General features: G+C 55.0%; 1 protein-coding gene across 2 annotated transcripts; it reads left to right on the top strand.

The window, feature by feature from the left end:
- The first annotated feature begins 1,403 nt into the window (after positions 1–1,403).
- On the top strand, positions 1,404–13,124 carry GRM2 (glutamate metabotropic receptor 2). Of its 2 annotated transcripts, none has more exons than XM_082348165.1 (6): positions 1,404–1,538; positions 3,241–3,823; positions 6,288–7,125; positions 8,641–9,716; positions 11,720–11,900; positions 12,158–13,124. In XM_082348165.1, the coding sequence occupies exons 2-6, from the start codon at positions 3,374–3,376 to the stop codon at positions 12,229–12,231; spliced, it is 2,619 nt and encodes an 872-aa protein (XP_082204291.1). In that variant the 5' UTR covers positions 1,404–1,538; positions 3,241–3,373; the 3' UTR covers positions 12,232–13,124. The 2 variants fall into 2 exon arrangements, with proteins under 2 accessions (XP_082204291.1, XP_082204292.1); XM_082348166.1 differs by lacking the exon at positions 1,404–1,538 and adding an exon at positions 4,326–4,551 and having other exon boundaries at positions 3,753–3,823.
- The last annotated feature ends 3,373 nt before the right edge of the window (positions 13,125–16,497 follow it).

Genomic DNA, 16,497 nt, shown 5'->3' with positions numbered 1-16,497 from the left:
TGTCTGACAGCTCTTAACCCTCATCCTGCTGCCACCTTGCCTCACATTAGTGATGGAGTTTGTTTGTGTTTGATGTCTTGGTCTGTTGTACAGCTGTGCTCTTTCCAGAGCAGTGGAGCGTCCAGTTTCTGTGTCTGGGGAAAAAGCCTGTCCTTCCTTGGTGGCAACCCCCTGCTCCCCAACCCCCAACGCCAAGCCCACATGTAGGTGTGTGTACCAGAGGGACCTGGGATTAGCATGTGCTCATTGGCATGCGTCTGAGCTAGCCTTACCTCTACTGACACCTGTGGAAGAAAGGGCAGCACCAGGGGAACGTGTAGAGATGCTGTGCCCCTTAGTACATGTTAGTGTGTGCGTTGTGGCTCTGGGGCTAAATCTGGGTGCAGCCTCCCTCTCCAAATCCCTCAGTACAGTGTGGCGATGCAGATTATCCACCACCCCTACCCAGGGGTATCCTTCCCCACTCTGCTGCAGGAGGGAAGAAGACTCAAGAATATCTTCTCAGAGCTGTCCTCCCTCTGCTGGGGCTCCAGCTCCCGCTCCCTCCTACGCAGCAGCCAGTTTCAGGAGCCTCTTCCCCAGCCCCCTCCCTCCCAGATCCCCCTGCCAGCCCCAGCCTGTCCCTCAGGGTTGACCCTGAGTCCCTGGTCCTGCAACCCCACCCCCCACCCCAGATTGGTATCTCTTTGCCATTAATGCCCTTTGCACATGAGAGTGGAGATTAGTGGAGGGGTGGGGGGAGGTCAGGTCTGGATGTGTGGGGGGTGTAGTGGCTTTAAAGGTCATCTGCAGGAAGGAAGAGAATGTCCCATCCTCCTCTGATCCTTCTCCCTCCCCCCCACTCCATCTCTTCCTTCTAGTGACTCAGGCCCCAGCTCGCACTTGGGGCTGAAGACACGTTCCCCCACCCCAGGCCTGGCATGTGGATGGAACTGCAGTTCATGGATAGGGAGAATCAGAGTGAGGACAGGGATGCAGCAGGCTAAGCGCTCCACCTATCTCCTACGTGCCCCTTTACCTATCGCCCAGTGGACCCCACTACCCTAGGGCCAGCCCTCCCGCTCTCGTAGATGGGAACCCATAGCACTGTGCGCACCTCCCGGGGCTCAGTGACCTTCCCAGCCCAGTGCCTCATGCCCGCTGCTCTCTGGGACGCAGTCTGACTTGGGGCGGAGGGGGCCAAGAGGCACCTGCTCCAGCACAGGGCGGGAGAGCCCGAGGATTCAGCACCACGCGGCGGACAGCGCCGAGCCGGTGCGCCTGAAGAGGGGAGCGTTGGAGGAGTCTGGAGGGAGGCGGAGGCCCGGTTGGGCGCGGGAGATCGGGAATGGGGAGGAATGGAGGAGGGGCTGAGGGCGGGCCGGGGCCGGGGCCGGGGGCGGGGCGGGCCGCGATTGAAAGCTGCAGGTTGAGCGGGCGGGCAGAGAGCGCAGAGCTGCCGAGCCAGCCAGCGAGCGAGCGAGCGCGCTAGCGGGAGCTGGAACCCCGCGCCCCCGGCTCCTCTCCGTTTTTCTCCGCACCAGAGCCGGGCGCGCAAGGTAGGGTAAGCCTGGTGGTGCCGCGGCCGCCACCGACCTTATCGATCCTGACCCCACGTCCTGGGGTCCCACGGGCCCTCGAGTTCTGGGGCTCCTGGGGCTGGGACTGGCCAGGGCATCCAGACAACGCTTGCCAGGAGCTCCGGGAAGCGGGAAGACAGCCCTAGGCGTCCCGCCTTTCCTCCCCAAAGAACGCACGCCCTGCATCTCGATCCCTCGTTCTTCCTGCTCCTCCGTCCTTCGGTCAGTCTTTCTGTCTGTGCCTCTGTCTTTGTCTCAGCCTCTCAGGCTCCATCGCTCCCTCCCTGAATTTTGTGGCCCAGGCCCCCAGGTTGCCCCCTTCTAGGGTTCTCTCTCCCTTCAGGGTTCTGTCCCTTGTTGGAGCTTTGGTCCCAGCCACCCCTGTGGGAGTATCGTGGTCTTGACCAGTTTGGGCCTCAGCCCCCGTCTGGGTCCGTGTCCCCATCTGTGTTGGTCTTCATGCTTACCTCTCTCTCCTGTTTGCCTGCTTGAGCTGCTTCTTTCTGGGTATGCACAGGATCGCAGTTCTTCTGGCCTAGCCCCAGTGGCAGATTAACCCTGGGGAGCTGAGGGGGCAAAGTGAAGAGCCCCAGTCTCTGTGGCCAGGATATGGGGTCCTTCAACTAGTTCTGCCCTTCTTCAGGCTCAGTTTCCCTCTGCTAGCCTTCCCAAGCCTGTGTGATTGTGAGAGCCTGTGTGGGATGGGTGTCTGGGAGGGCAGCTGGGGCACAAATACAGGGTGCAGAGTGGAAGAGGGAGGCAGGGTCTCTGAGGGCCAGGGCCAGGATGGACAGGGCCCTGAGACCAAGGATGGGGAGACTGGAGATGGTGACTTTCTCTGCTTGGTTCTGAGCTGAAGAGAAAACGAAAGCAAAAAGTCCCAAACGGCAGTCTACACAGTGCTAGGATGTCCAAAATCTCACCTTGAGCCCTGTTTTGAGATTTTGACCCAGATGGACTGCCCCCCCCCACCCCTGACACACACATACACTCACATCTACTTTCTCTGTTGACTTCAGGACCTGTGGTCACTTCGGTGTCCCTCCCTAGGGCCAGCCTCTCTACCTTGCTATCTAACTTCCAAAGCCTAGAGTCTATTACTTCCCCAGTCAGGGGGCGTTGGGGATGGCTTTTTAAGAACGAGAGGCTGGGAACCTTGGGTGCTCACCTGGGCTTCAGTTTCCCTAGAGGTTGGAGACTAACTACCCTTTAGAGACTCTTCCTTCCCTCTTCCCTGGTGGGTTCTCAGCCAGCAATGGCTCCTCTCTGGAAATCCAAGGCTCAGGATAGGGACTGGACTCCCAAGTTTGTAACTGTGACCTTCTGCTGCAAAGCTGTTGACTTTGGAGTCCCGGGAGGTTTGTGCAGGGTGTTGGACATTCTTCTGGGTCTTCTGTTTTCTGTTTGAGCCTCTACTCTCTGTAATCCTCCATCTCTGCTAAATTTGGGATGAGCACAGAGCCCATCTCCAGCCCCAGATCTGGGCAGGGCTGAGAGACAGGCCAAAGGAGTGTCCCAGGAGTTTCTCATCCTAGTTAGGGGCACCACCTCTCCCTGGCTCCTCAGTCCCTGGGAAAGGAGTTTGCGGGAGGCAGAGTCAGAAGGGGTAGCCACTCTCAGGTTCCACTGTTCCCTACCTGTTTGTCTCTGTCTGTCTGTCTCTCTCTCTCTCTCTCTGCAGGAGCTGGGTCCCTCCTCATCCTTTTCCTGTCTGTCCTTTCCTGGTCTATTTACACCTCTCTTTGCCTTTGCTGCTTCTGCCCTCACCCCCTGGAGGCCCAGGTCTGCTGGACCCATCCATCCCCTTTGGGGCCATGGGATCACTGCTTGGGTTCCTGGCTCTGCTGCTGCTGTGGGGCGCTGTGGCTGAGGGCCCAGCCAAGAAGGTGCTGACCCTGGAGGGGGACCTGATTCTGGGTGGGCTGTTTCCGGTACACCAGAAGGGCGGCCCAGCAGAGGAGTGTGGTCCTGTCAATGAACATCGTGGCATCCAGCGCCTGGAGGCCATGCTTTTTGCACTGGATCGTATCAACCATGACCCGAGCCTGCTGCCGGGCGTGCGCCTGGGTGCGCACATACTCGACAGTTGCTCCAAGGACACACATGCCCTGGAGCAGGCACTTGACTTCGTGCGTGCATCACTCAGCCATGGTGCCGATGGCTCACGCCACGTTTGCCCCGATGGTTCTTATGCCACCCATGGTGATGCTCCCACTGCCATCACTGGTGTCATTGGCGGCTCCTACAGCGATGTCTCCATCCAGGTACATGGGGGCTGTTTAAATGGGGGCTGGGGAGGGAGGCCAGAGGTGGGGACCTGGAATTCCTGCTGAGCAGGGGCTCTGGGCTACCATGCATTAGAAGAGGGACTAGAAGCTTCCTTTGAGTAGCTTTTTACAGAAGACTAAGAAAGTGCCCCTGCGGCAAAATGGGAGTAGAATTTTAGAGACTGTGCAAGGAAAGCATCCCACTTCCAACACATACACACATGCACACACACGTCTGATGTTATACAGCCCTAAGAAACTTAATAGGCGTTTTGTGTCAGAACTCTAGTTTTGAATCCTGGCTCTCCCACTTACTGTGTGACTCTGGACATTATTTCTCTCTTCTGTGCCTCAGTTTCATCCTTATAAAATGGGACTCATAATACTTACCACTCTTAGGGGTGTGGTGGAAATTTAATGAGGTAATACATGCAAAGCATGAATCGGGGCCTGGCAGATCGTAATGGCATAATCAACATTAGCTGCTATTGTTATTAAGCCATTTCATAGATGAGGAAACTGAGGCTTGGAGAGAGGCAAGACACAAGTCCAGGTGCTCACAAAGTGGAGACGTGAACCTAGGGCTCTCAGCCAAGGACTTCCGGGACTGTCAGATCATCTCTCTTTGGATTGGAAAGGGGTGGAAGATAGAAGCCAAGAGCAAACCAGAGAAGAGAAACAGGGGTTGGGGGCCCAGAAGGAAGAGAAGCAGGATGTGTGTGGAGGTGAGGAGGAGGGTACCCAAGGGTCTTCAGTGGGTGTAGGATTTGAAGGGGTGGGAAGGGGAGGGAACCAGGTCCTCCCTCCTCCTGTTCTCCCACAAGGGGTCAGCAGAGGGTACTGGCTCAGCTAATGTCCCTTGCCACACCTGGCTGCTTTAGCCCAGGTGGGATCCTCCCTGTCCCTGACTGGGTTCCTCCTCTTGCTTGGACCCTTACCTTCCTGGTGCCTGACATAGGCTGCTGGAAGGTGAGGCCAGAGCTGGGACTGGGGTTGGGAGTTGCAAGGAGGGCCTTGTCTGGGGCCTCAGCTTCCTTTAGGAGGCCAGCAGAGGGCATTGCCATCAGAAGCAGGGCCAGGACCCCTGACCTGGAAGGCTTGTTTAGGAGAAAGGAAGCAGGAGTCTAAACCATGAAGGCAGCTTCTGTCCTGGGGTTGGGGAGGCCTGCTCATACCCCTATTGCAGGGAATGAATTACCGGTCCTGCTAGTCCCAGCTACTGGAAGTGGCCAGCAGTAGCTTGGACAGGTGTGGCTGTACCAGCACCTACATCTGCAGCCCTGGGGTGGGGGCAAGGATGGGTAGGCAGCCTCCCACCTGCTGATGTCTGCAGGGGCCTCTGGGGTGCTTTCCCAGCACCCGCTCTTCACAATTCTCTTCAGGGCCCCATGTATTCATCTCCAGGAGCCCAATTACCTCTCTCCAACCCCAAGTTGCCTGCCTCCTGCAGCAGGGCCCACACCTCAACATCAGTCTGCTTTTTCCTTGTCTGGGTCAAAGCAGAGCTCAGTCCTTTATCCATAGGCTGCACCTGCCTGTTAATGATTCCTCCATATTCTGGCCCCTTCTCTCTTGCCAAAACCCCTATCATCTTCCAGGCATTGTGGCTTCACATACATCATTTTTATCTGCTCATCAACCTTGTAAGGCAGGTATGAGAAACTGAGGCTCAGGGAGGTTTGCTAACTTGCCCAGGGGCACAGAGTTAGAAAGTACAGGGAAGGCATTGACACTGTCAGAGTAAAAACCTGTGTCCCACTTGCAAATACAGGACCTAACTCCCGCTTGTGGAACCTGGGCCATGCCCTGCTCTCACCTACCCACCATCCCACCTGGTCCTTGGCTGGACCCCACTCTTAGGGGCAGGTCCCAGGGATCTGGGTGTGGGAGATCGGCTGCCAGGCAGGCAGTGGTAGGCAGGACGCCTTGTTTATTTCTGGCTCAGGCATCCAGTGGAGACCAACTCTTGGGCTCTCAGGGCTATGGAGCCCTCAAATCTGGGTCTTCCTGGGGGAGTCTTTTCCTTCTTTCTCCATCATCCCATCAGAATTGACTCCGGGGTAGAGAGCTTAAGAGCCCTGAGCGTCCCACTTGCCATCTAGGGCCTCCTTTTCCCTGTGCAGCCAGTGGCCAACCTCTCTCCACCCAGGACTTGGGCCTTCCCTTAGCTCTCTCTTTTTGTTACTGCCATGAGTCTGAAGGGAGACAGCAAAGGGGTTCAGGTGTGGCTCAGGACCCTGGTGCCTTGGCCCTGGGTCTTTCTCAGCCCTTGGGAAGGGATAGAAAACTCCCTGCCACCAGGGGGAAGACACATCAAGACAAGATATAGGTCTTTTGGGAGAGGGAGACCTCAGGGCCAACCACATGGGCACTTGTTCCCAAGGTCCGATAGCTGTGGGGGCACATCTGTCTCCAGCATTTGACTTGGTCTCTATCTTCGCCCTCTCTACCCCTCCCCCAGGTGGCCAACCTCCTGCGGCTATTTCAGATCCCTCAGATCAGCTATGCATCCACCAGTGCCAAGCTGAGTGACAAGTCCCGCTATGACTACTTTGCCCGCACGGTGCCCCCTGACTTCTTCCAAGCCAAAGCCATGGCTGAGATTCTCCGCTTCTTCAACTGGACCTATGTGTCCACTGTGGCATCCGAGGGCGACTATGGCGAGACAGGCATCGAAGCCTTTGAGCTAGAGGCCCGTGCCCGCAACATCTGTGTGGCCACCTCGGAGAAGGTGGGCCGTGCTATGAGCCGCACAGCCTTCGAGGGCGTGGTGCGAGCCCTGCTGCAGAAACCCAGTGCCCGCGTGGCTGTCCTGTTCACCCGTTCCGAGGATGCCCGTGAGCTCCTCGCTGCCACCCAGCGTCTCAATGCCAGCTTCACCTGGGTGGCCAGCGATGGCTGGGGGGCCCTGGAGAGCGTGGTGGCAGGTAGCGAGGGCGCTGCTGAAGGTGCCATCACCATAGAGCTGGCTTCCTACCCCATCAGCGACTTTGCCTCCTACTTCCGGAGCCTGGACCCGTGGAATAACAGCCGGAACCCCTGGTTCCGCGAGTTCTGGGAGCAGAGGTTCCGCTGCAGCTTCCGGCAGAGAGACTGTGCAGCCCACTCCCTGCAGGCTGTGCCCTTTGAGCAAGAGTCCAAGATCATGTTTGTGGTCAATGCGGTGTATGCCATGGCCCACGCACTGCACAACATGCATCGTGCCCTCTGCCCCAACACCACCCGCCTCTGTGATGCAATGCGGCCTGTCAACGGGCGCCGCCTCTACAAAGACTTCGTGCTCAACGTCAAGTTCGATGGTAATGGTGCTGGCCAGTGTCCACCAGGCAGCTTGCCCTCGGAGGGTGAAAGGGAACAGGCCCTCAGGTTCTAGTACATGGCTAAGAAAACATAGCCCATAGCAAATAAGGGCATTACCCAAGGGGCTGGTGTCAGAGCCAGGACAAGGACAGCTAGGCAGAGAGGACTCCAACAGGAGCCAGGACTAAGGTTTCACTTTCTGAGTTCCTTCCAAAGAGTAGACGTCTGGCCTGGTCCTTCACTGTGAGGATCTCTGGTTCCTGCTTGGGCCTTGCCCTTTATCTCCTGTCTCTTTATCATGCAGGGAGTAGGGATCAGGAGACCTCAAGCCTATTGTCAGGCAGCAAAATATCAGTGAGAGTCAGAAGAAAGGTGCATCAGAATGACACTCTATTTTCCAGGAAAATTTCTCTCCCTAATCTTGGTTTTCCACTCAAGGTGGCCACAGTCTCTTCAAACCAAAAGTTATTTTAATAGAAGTTCCAGCTTCAAGAAAAATAAATGCCTCAGAATCATCGTTGTGCTTCAGGAAGAATCACTGTGGGAACAGTGAGAGAGGGTGCCAGTGCTGACAAAGCTTGGAGTACTGGACCAGGATCAAGAGGAATAGTAATTCCAATAAGACTGACATTCAGAGTTATGGGAGAATCAGAGTGGGGGTTAGTGTTGCATTTGGGTCTGATTGGGTTGACATTAGAACAAGGCTAAATTTAGCCCGCTGGGCTAAGTGGAATTTACGGTAGGGCTCAAGTTGGATTTTGAGGACTTTTTTGGGTAGAAAGGGTAGGGGCTGCGGGGGACCTGCATTCAACACCAGGCTGCACCATTCACCACGGGGCCTTAAGTACATGATCTGCTAACTTGAACACCATTTCTCACTGGGACCTGGGATGACAGGGGTACCTGCCTTCTGAGCCTGGCTGAGAGATGTGAGGTTCACAGGGGAATGGGGATGGGGAGTAGAGTGATTTATGAGCTGCCTGCCAAGCATATTCTGGTGAACATTGGTGGTCCCAGGTGACCACTGAGGTTGGGATTCAGCTTGCACTGGGATCCGTGTTAGGATTGCCCGGGGCTGGAGCTGGGGATGTCATTGATGGGATTAAAAGTAGGACCAGACTAGACCTAAGGTCGAGTTTAGCCTTAGGGAGTCTCCATGGTAGGTTTGGGGAAAGGGCTGTGGTGTGTGTTGGGATAAAGTTGGGGTCTGGGGTCTGGGTTGGAAGGTCTAAGGCTGGGTTTTGGGAGTCATGGTTGGGGATTGGTGTGGACATTAGGTTTGTGGAGGTGCCTGGATTTTAAGGTTGGGGTTCTATTTGGGGCTTAGGGTTGGGGTTTGTTGTAGCCTCTCATTTAGAAAAATGGCTGGGGTTAGGCTGGCTTTAGTGCTGGGATGAGGATCAGAAGGATGAGGACTGACCTAAGCTTTGGGGTTTGAGTTCTATGTTAGGGTTGAGGTCACATCAGGATGACCCACCAATCCAACCCTCTCTTCCTTCCCTCCCCGACCCCAGCCCCCTTCCGCCCAGCTGACACCCACAGTGAGGTCCGCTTCGACCGCTTTGGGGACGGTATTGGTCGCTACAATATCTTCACCTATCTGCGGGCAGGCAGTGGGCGCTATCGCTACCAGAAGGTGGGCTACTGGGCAGAAGGCCTGACCCTGGACACCAGCCTCATCCCATGGGCCTCCCTCTCAGCCGGGCCCCTGCCCGCCTCTCGCTGCAGTGAGCCCTGCCTCCAGAATGAGGTGAAAAGCATGCAGCCGGGGGAGGTCTGCTGCTGGCTCTGCATCCCCTGCCAGCCCTATGAGTACCGGCTGGATGAGTTCACCTGTGCTGACTGTGGCCTGGGCTACTGGCCCAATGCCAGCCTGACTGGCTGCTTTGAGCTGCCCCAGGAGTACATCCGCTGGGGCGATGCCTGGGCCGTGGGACCTGTCACCATCGCCTGCCTAGGCGCCCTGGTCACCCTCTTTGTACTGGGCGTCTTCGTGCGGCACAATGCCACCCCAGTGGTCAAGGCCTCTGGCCGGGAGCTCTGCTACATCCTGCTGGGTGGTGTCTTCCTCTGCTACTGCATGACCTTCGTCTTCATTGCCAAGCCATCCACAGTGGTGTGCACCTTACGGCGCCTCGGTTTGGGCACTGCCTTCTCCATCTGCTACTCGGCCCTGCTCACCAAGACCAACCGCATTGCACGCATCTTCGGTGGGGCCCGGGAGGGAGCCCAGCGGCCACGCTTCATCAGCCCTGCCTCGCAGGTGGCCATCTGTCTGGCCCTTATCTCGGGCCAGCTGCTCATCGTGGCTGCCTGGCTGGTGGTGGAGGCACCAGGCACGGGCAAGGAGACAGCTCCTGAGCGGCGGGAGGTAGTGACATTGCGCTGCAACCACCGTGATGCAAGCATGCTGGGCTCGCTGGCCTACAATGTGCTCCTCATTGCGCTCTGCACACTCTATGCCTTCAAGACCCGCAAGTGCCCTGAAAACTTCAATGAGGCCAAGTTCATCGGCTTCACCATGTACACCACCTGCATCATCTGGCTGGCCTTCCTGCCCATCTTCTATGTCACCTCCAGTGACTACCGGGTGAGCTACCTGCTCCAGGGTGGGCTGAGGCTGGGGGGGTGGGGGGCAGGGTGGAGTGGGACACAGGACCTTCTATTTCCTGATATCTCATTTAATCTTCTGGTAACTCTGAGGCTCCAACAGGTTAAATCCTCACCCAGGAGCACACAGCTTGTGGTGGCCCAGTTAGGAGTGGACCCCAGGGGAAGGTGGGAAGGCTGAGTGGGGCCTGGGGAAATGGCCATGGAGGTGGAGGAATTAGAGCTGAGAAGAGATTTCAGGACTCAGATTTATCTCCTAACCTGGGTGGAGGTGGAGGTGCCGAAATATGTCCAAATGAGCAGAGGCTCTACCCTGCTCCACTGAGGGGTTGGCTGCAGAAGGGCAGCCCTGGTCTCTGCTCTTGTGGAGCTCCGGGCTAGCAGGGTGATTGACCAAAGAGCAGCTGACTGGTTTAGGTTGACAAAAGGCCCCAGTGAGAATACAGAAGAGGGAGGTGTGTGTGTGGTGGTGGTGGTGGTGGTGTGTGTATGAGTGTGTAGGAAGTCAGAGAGGGCTTTTTGGAAGATGGGTCCTTGAACTGGACTCTGCAGCACAGGCAGGTGGGAATAGGTAGGGTGGAGGAGGTGGGGAGGGCAGCCAATACGGAAGCTGATTGGAGCAGAGGGTCTGCATTGCCCTCCCCCTCACCTGGAGTTGAGGTGGTGGGGTGTACATGGTGGAAAGGTAGGCAGAGGTGAGAGTGAAGCAGGAATGGGAATGGCAGGGCTATTAAACCAGCAGCCCCAGAGGGTACAATGCTTTGATGCCCCTTGGAGCTGTGCAGTGTGGCGTGGTGCCCCCAGAGCTGTGTGACTCTGGGGTTGAGAGATGAAACCAGGGAGGTCAGGAAAGGTGAAGCAAAGAGGGGGAGGAGATCTGGGGTGTAGGGTTCAGGAAGGTCAAAGCAGGTGAAAACTGTACCCCAGTTGGTGGCTTCCTAGCAAAATTCCAACTGGCACTGAGTGCTCAGTGGGTCTCCTCAGCTTCAAGGGGCAATGGCTGCTTCAGATGGAGTGGTCAGGGCAGGCCTCCCCAAGGAGGTGACAGGTGAGCTGAGCTCTGAACAATCAGAGGATAATCTTGGGTAATCCTTACAACTCTGGAGTAAATTCTGTGGCTCTCCCCATTTTACAGATGAAGAAATGGAGACTCAGGGAGGTTCAATTCTTTGCCTAAGGTCGCTCAGCTTGGGAGTATAGAGCAGGGTCTGAGCTGACAATTTTAACAATTAAAGGAACAGGAAAATCGAGGCAAGAGCCCCTGCAAAAGCCCTTTCCCTCAGGACAGAGGTATGGTGGGCAGTGCCGGTGACCAGGGACGGCTGGGCTTGGCTGCTCTTGCACCTGCTGGGCCACCAGCCTGGGCAGTGGAGGCCAGAGCTGGGGAGGGAATCTGCTCTGACTCAGCCTGCATTTGCATATGATTTGCATTTGCATGCCAATCATAGGTGGCTAAGGACTTACCTGGCATGTACACACACAGTACCCACACACACATGCGCGCACACACGTATCCCTACACTCACACACGTGCACATACCAGCACACCTGGCAAACATCCACATCTTCCCACACATCCATATACATGCATCCTATACTTGCACACACAACTGCACACTCTCACCACCCCCTACATACACACCCCCCGTACAGATATTCATGCCCTTACATGCATGCACTCCATACCTGCACCCCTACACACACCCGCACACACACACATGCCTGCACATGCACTCCCACATGCACCCTGCATGTTCACCCCCACAGCTAGAACTCTGGTCGTCCTGGAAGACAGTGCACTGGGGCTGATGCTGGGACTGTGCCCAACCTTCCTAAAAATTCTTTGGAGCTTGGCAGATGGACCAAGGTCCAGTGTTGGATGCTTACGGTCTCCCCTGCTCCTTACCCCACCTCCTGGGCAGGGTTCCTGGGTCCAGGCCCAGGCCTGTGGGACAGACTCATCCTTGACCTCTCCCATCACAGGTGCAGACCACCACCATGTGCGTGTCGGTCAGCCTCAGCGGCTCTGTGGTGCTCGGCTGTCTGTTCGCGCCCAAGCTGCACATCATCCTGTTCCAGCCACAGAAGAACGTGGTTAGCCACCGCGCACCCACCAGCCGCTTCAGCAGTGCAGCTGCCAGAGCCAGCTCCAGCCTCGGCCAAGGTCAGCGTCCATCTATTTCTAAGACCCCTCTCCACCTGTGCCCCCTCTCCCCACCTTAGTTCCTCATCATGGGGGCAACTCCCTGGGTTGCTGAGATTCCTTGGCTGGGGGTAAAGTGCCCCCTAGATGAGGCTGGACAGGAGAGGGTGGGGGGGGGGTGATGGTGAGCTGCTCTCCGCAGCCCTGCTTCCCTGCTGCCTGCCCTACTGTATAAGGGACCTTGGGACTGGCCCCAACCTCCAGCTTCCTTTCCCTAGGGTCTGGCTCCCAGTTTGTCCCCACTGTTTGCAACGGCCGCGAGGTGGTGGACTCAACAACATCATCGCTTTGAGGATCCCCACACTCCTGCCCCGACACGGCTGCTCCCCAGAAGCCGGTGCAGACCCGTGTCCAGGGCCAGGAGGAAGATGGCTGGAGCACTGCAATAATGCCAACCCCATGCCCACCCCCAGCGCCACTTACCAACCTATTCACTCCAACCCTTCAGAGTCAGAAGTCAGGGTCCTTGGTCTGGGAGCCTCTATAACAACCACCAACTGCCCTTGCAGCTGTGTCCCCTCCTTGCCTGGCCCAGGACTTGGAAGGGAGCAAGCCAGGGTCCACTCTGCACTGGAACCGGCTGGCTGAGGACTGAAGGCCCCAATCCCCAATCAGCAAAGGTGCTTCCAGCCCTGCCCCTCCCTCCTTCTAGAACCTTTTAAATTTTTTATATAAGTTATTCTGGGATGGGGAGGGGGGTCAAAATGGGGGCTGTCGCTCCCCCTGCACAGTAGTTTGTCCTGTGGTTTATTTTGTATTATCTGTAAATAAAGTGTCTTTATTAAAAAAAAAAATCACTCTTTGCCTCTGATCCAGGGAGGCCCCTCACCCCCACCACAGCCTCTCAACCTTCATTTTGCTAGTATTTGTTCACTCTGCTCTGTGCCTATGCTAGGAGGATCTGGTGGCCACAAGACAGACACAGTCCCGCCTGGTGGAGACACAGAAAATGAGTAAGCCATCCTTCCTTGAAAGGAGCTGCTACAGACAGGCCAAGGCACTACTGGGGTGAGGATGGGAGATTTAAATGGACACAAGCTCACCTGGCAGTCTGGGGGAGGACATGGACGATGTGGGTGATGGAGCAGGCGAGGCAGCTGACTGTGACCTTGGGAACTGTGGGCTTTTCCATTGTCTGCCCTGCCTGGCACTTGGAGGAGCCTTTGGTCAGCTCAGAGCCAGGCTGAGCGTTTGGGGTGGAGGGAGCCAAGAGGAGGCACAGGCTGGAGCATCGCCTGTTCACGTGGCGCGAACAAAGCCAGGAAGAGGGTGTGAGGAGGGAGGAGGTGAGGTAGGGAGGGCAGTTGGAGAGACCATCTGCTGTCGGACCCGGTGAGAGGTGGGAGAAGGGGGCCTTTTTCCCATCCCTGGAGGCGCTCGCCCCGCTGTGGGATTGTGGAGCCCGGCGCCCTCCAGCAGCCCCCGCGTTTGCAGTCTGGGACTCACCAGCAGAGGGCGCCGAGGCACAGGCTCGGACACGACTCAGCCAAGCAACCGCTGCCCTCCTGTGGCCTAGCGGGCAGTGGGCACCCAGCTACCACAGGAGCAGAGGAACCTGACTTTTTGGGCGAGGCCCCAGACTGCGGTATCTTAGAGGGACGAGGTCCTACACTGGGAGACAGGCAGACCAGGGACATTTGTTTTTTGTTTTTTAAATTTATTTTTACTTTGGCAGCGCCGGGTCTTAGTTACGGCACGTGGGCTCTTCTTTGTGGCATGCGGGATCTTTTAGTTGCGGCATGCACGTGGGATCTAGTTCCCACCGAGCCCCCTGCATTGGAAACGCGGAGTCTTACCCACTGGACCACCAGGGAAGTCCCGACATTTGTTATTTTTAAGTGAATTCATTTGCATCTATAGTCTGGTAAGGCTGTGGAAATTTGGGTTAACAATTTAAGAAATGAAAACAGAAAACTGAAAAAAGAAAATTGCAAGAGTGGCTTTTCCTCTCCAGCCAATATTTGGGGTGTAGGGATGCCAAATAAAATACAGAATGCCCAGTCAAGTTTGAATGTCATATGAACAATGGAAACCTTTTTGGTATAAGTATATCTCATGCGATGTTTGGGACATAGTTACACTAAACATTTTTATTGTTTATGTGACATTCCAATTTAACTGGGCAGCCTGTATTTTCATTTGCTCATTTTGGCAACACTACTGGGGTGTCTCTGCCCCAGATCCCTGCCCTGAAGGACCCAGGCCTGGGTGCAGCCCCTAGTGACCAGGCATCAGGGCGCTGCGCCCCATGGGACCTGTGGTGCTGTTCCCTGCTTCCAGTGTGGCCTTTTCTGGGTCTTCATGCTAAACTGGATCCAAGGAACATTTGCCCACCCTCCCAGGCCCTGGGCAGGCCAAGACAGGGCTCTGCAACTGAGCAATTCTGCAACTCCTCTTGCAACTGAAAAGCAACCCTCCTTCGCATGGCTCAAGTGTATTTTCCTTAAAATGTAATAATAATAATAATAAGTTTTAAAAGGTAGTAATTAACATGGTTCACAGCTAAAAAGTTACAAAGTGTATTCAGTGAAGACTCTCCTTCTATCCCTGCCACCCATCCAAGGAGAGGGCCCAGAGGCCTGAGAGCTGGGGAGGAGGGCAGGAGGTGGGTGAAGACTTCCTAAAGGTCAGTCCTCAAGTCTGTGGACCACATCCCTTTCCCCCCTCCCTCGCCATCCCCACTCCCCGACAGTGTTGAAGGTGGAGAATCTCTTGTCCTTCACTCCTTAGCTCTCAGTCCTTATCACACATTACTAAGACCAAGCCCCCAGTTCTCCTCCCAATCCTGAGTGTTTTGGGTTTATGTCCCTGCTCTCTTCTCCAATGCCACATTCATGTCCACAAAGCCCTGAAAGGGATGGGGGCTCAGAGGTCCCTGCCCTTTCCGGATATTACTGGAGAGTAGGTTCTTGTCTCATGGCAGAAAGAATTCGAAGACAAGACAGGGAGGTCAAGAAAGCAAAGCCAGGATTTACTTAAGCAACAGAACGCTCTGAGAGTGAGCAGGCTCAAGTGAGTAGCTGGGCTGAGCTTCTTTGGCAAGCCAGTTATGTGGGGTATAGAAATGAAGGAACGGAATATTCATTGGGGAGGATTCCCTGATTTTCATCCCAGCTCCACATTCCCGAGGGGAGGAGGGATTTTTGTCCTTTAGTCTTGATCAGAAGTGTCATGGTGTCGGTGCATGATGGGAACTTCTTATCTGCAAGGCTAATTTTATTGTAATGAGAGCATAATGAGCAAAATGTTACCTTCAGACTCCAGAGAGTCACGCCTTTTCCCACCTTTCTTTGTCTGGCTTCAGGACACTTATCACCCCAAATGTGTGGTTTCCTGTCAGTCCGGAAGTTCCTGCTTTTCTTCGTCTGCCCAAGGACCCCCACTGTTTACAAGATGTATGGTTTCCTGCCATTTGGCCTGTGTCCGCCTTTCTCTGTTCACATCTAGCTATCTACCTGCTCTAACATTCCCCCTTCAAGGAATCTGGACCCTTAAAGTCTTTCAAGGGGCAAAGGGTTGATGGTCCATCTCCTGTAACTGCTTCAAGCTGAGCATGGGTGTTGTCCCTACCTATGGGTCCAGGTCTCCTTGCTATCTGTCAGAGATAGGGGTTTGGGGGTTGTTTACAGTGGCGGATATGGAGAGTGGGGAGTAGGAGGCAGCATGCTTATCCAGTGGATTTTGATAGTTCTCATCTTCAAGTGGGATGGTTTGAAATCGCTGACGTATCATCATTTGAAGCTGGAGTTTTCTGAAGCTGTGGGATCTTTTCCCTTGGCACCTCAGGTTTTGATATAGCAGCTAACAGGGAGAAACTGGAGTATATCTGAGTGTATTCATTATATTAAACATTAGTCCGGAATATTGTCCAATCCCTCTGCTGGCCTTCTCTTGTGTATTGTTAACTATTATTATGCTTTTATTGTGAGTTTTAGATTTATTTATTCCAGTCACTAGGTTCTTCCACCAGATAGTGACGCTCCCCACATATTAGATATTGGCAGTCTGGTTGGTGTCTGTCACCTAACTGTGATTACTAAACATTAGAGTGTGATTGTAGTATGTTTCATTGAGCCATCGTAATTCTTGTCTCCAGATGCTAATACCAGTAAAACAGAGGCTAACTTTGTCTAAAAGCTGAAATACCCTTCCCTCTGATTTGGAGGAGGGTGTCTGTTCCAGAGAGTTTGGCCTCCAATTGGTTCCTGCCCCAGTCCTTCCTTCCTTACTGCACTGGGTGATAAATGAGAACCCAAAATATCTTGCTGTTAGCCCCATCAAGTCCCTCAAGGAGGTAGGGAGTCCTAAAAGATGTAGGTCCTCTGGGGAGGTACAGCTGTGGGGGCAGATCCAACAGTCAGAAGAGTTAGTAACTTTAGCAATGGCATTCAAGGTGTCGGATAGCGGATGTTTGTAAGCTGGAGCTGTGACTATGTGAATAACAAGGGACTTCCCTGGTGGTGCAGTGGATAAGACTCTGGGCTCCCAATGCAGGGGGCCTGGGTTTGATCCTGATCAGGGAACTAGATCCCACATGCATGCCGCAACTAAGAGTTCA

This window comes from Balaenoptera borealis, assembly GCF_965194805.1.
Source record: "Balaenoptera borealis genome assembly, chromosome: 12".
NCBI lineage: Eukaryota > Metazoa > Chordata > Mammalia > Artiodactyla > Balaenopteridae > Balaenoptera > Balaenoptera borealis.
This window is presented reverse-complemented; position numbering and strand designations above follow the sequence as displayed.

Excerpts from the sequence above, each read along its gene's own strand:
- GRM2 (XM_082348165.1), top strand. The coding sequence starts at position 3,374 with ATGGGATCACTGCTTGGGTTCCTGGCTCTGCTGCTGCTGTGGGGCGCT. Across the intron at positions 3,824-6,287 it reads ACAGCGATGTCTCCATCCAG|GTGGCCAACCTCCTGCGGCT; the intron begins GTACATGGGGGC and ends CCCCTCCCCCAG. Across the intron at positions 11,901-12,157 it reads CAGCTCCAGCCTCGGCCAAG|GGTCTGGCTCCCAGTTTGTC; the intron begins GTCAGCGTCCAT and ends TCCTTTCCCTAG.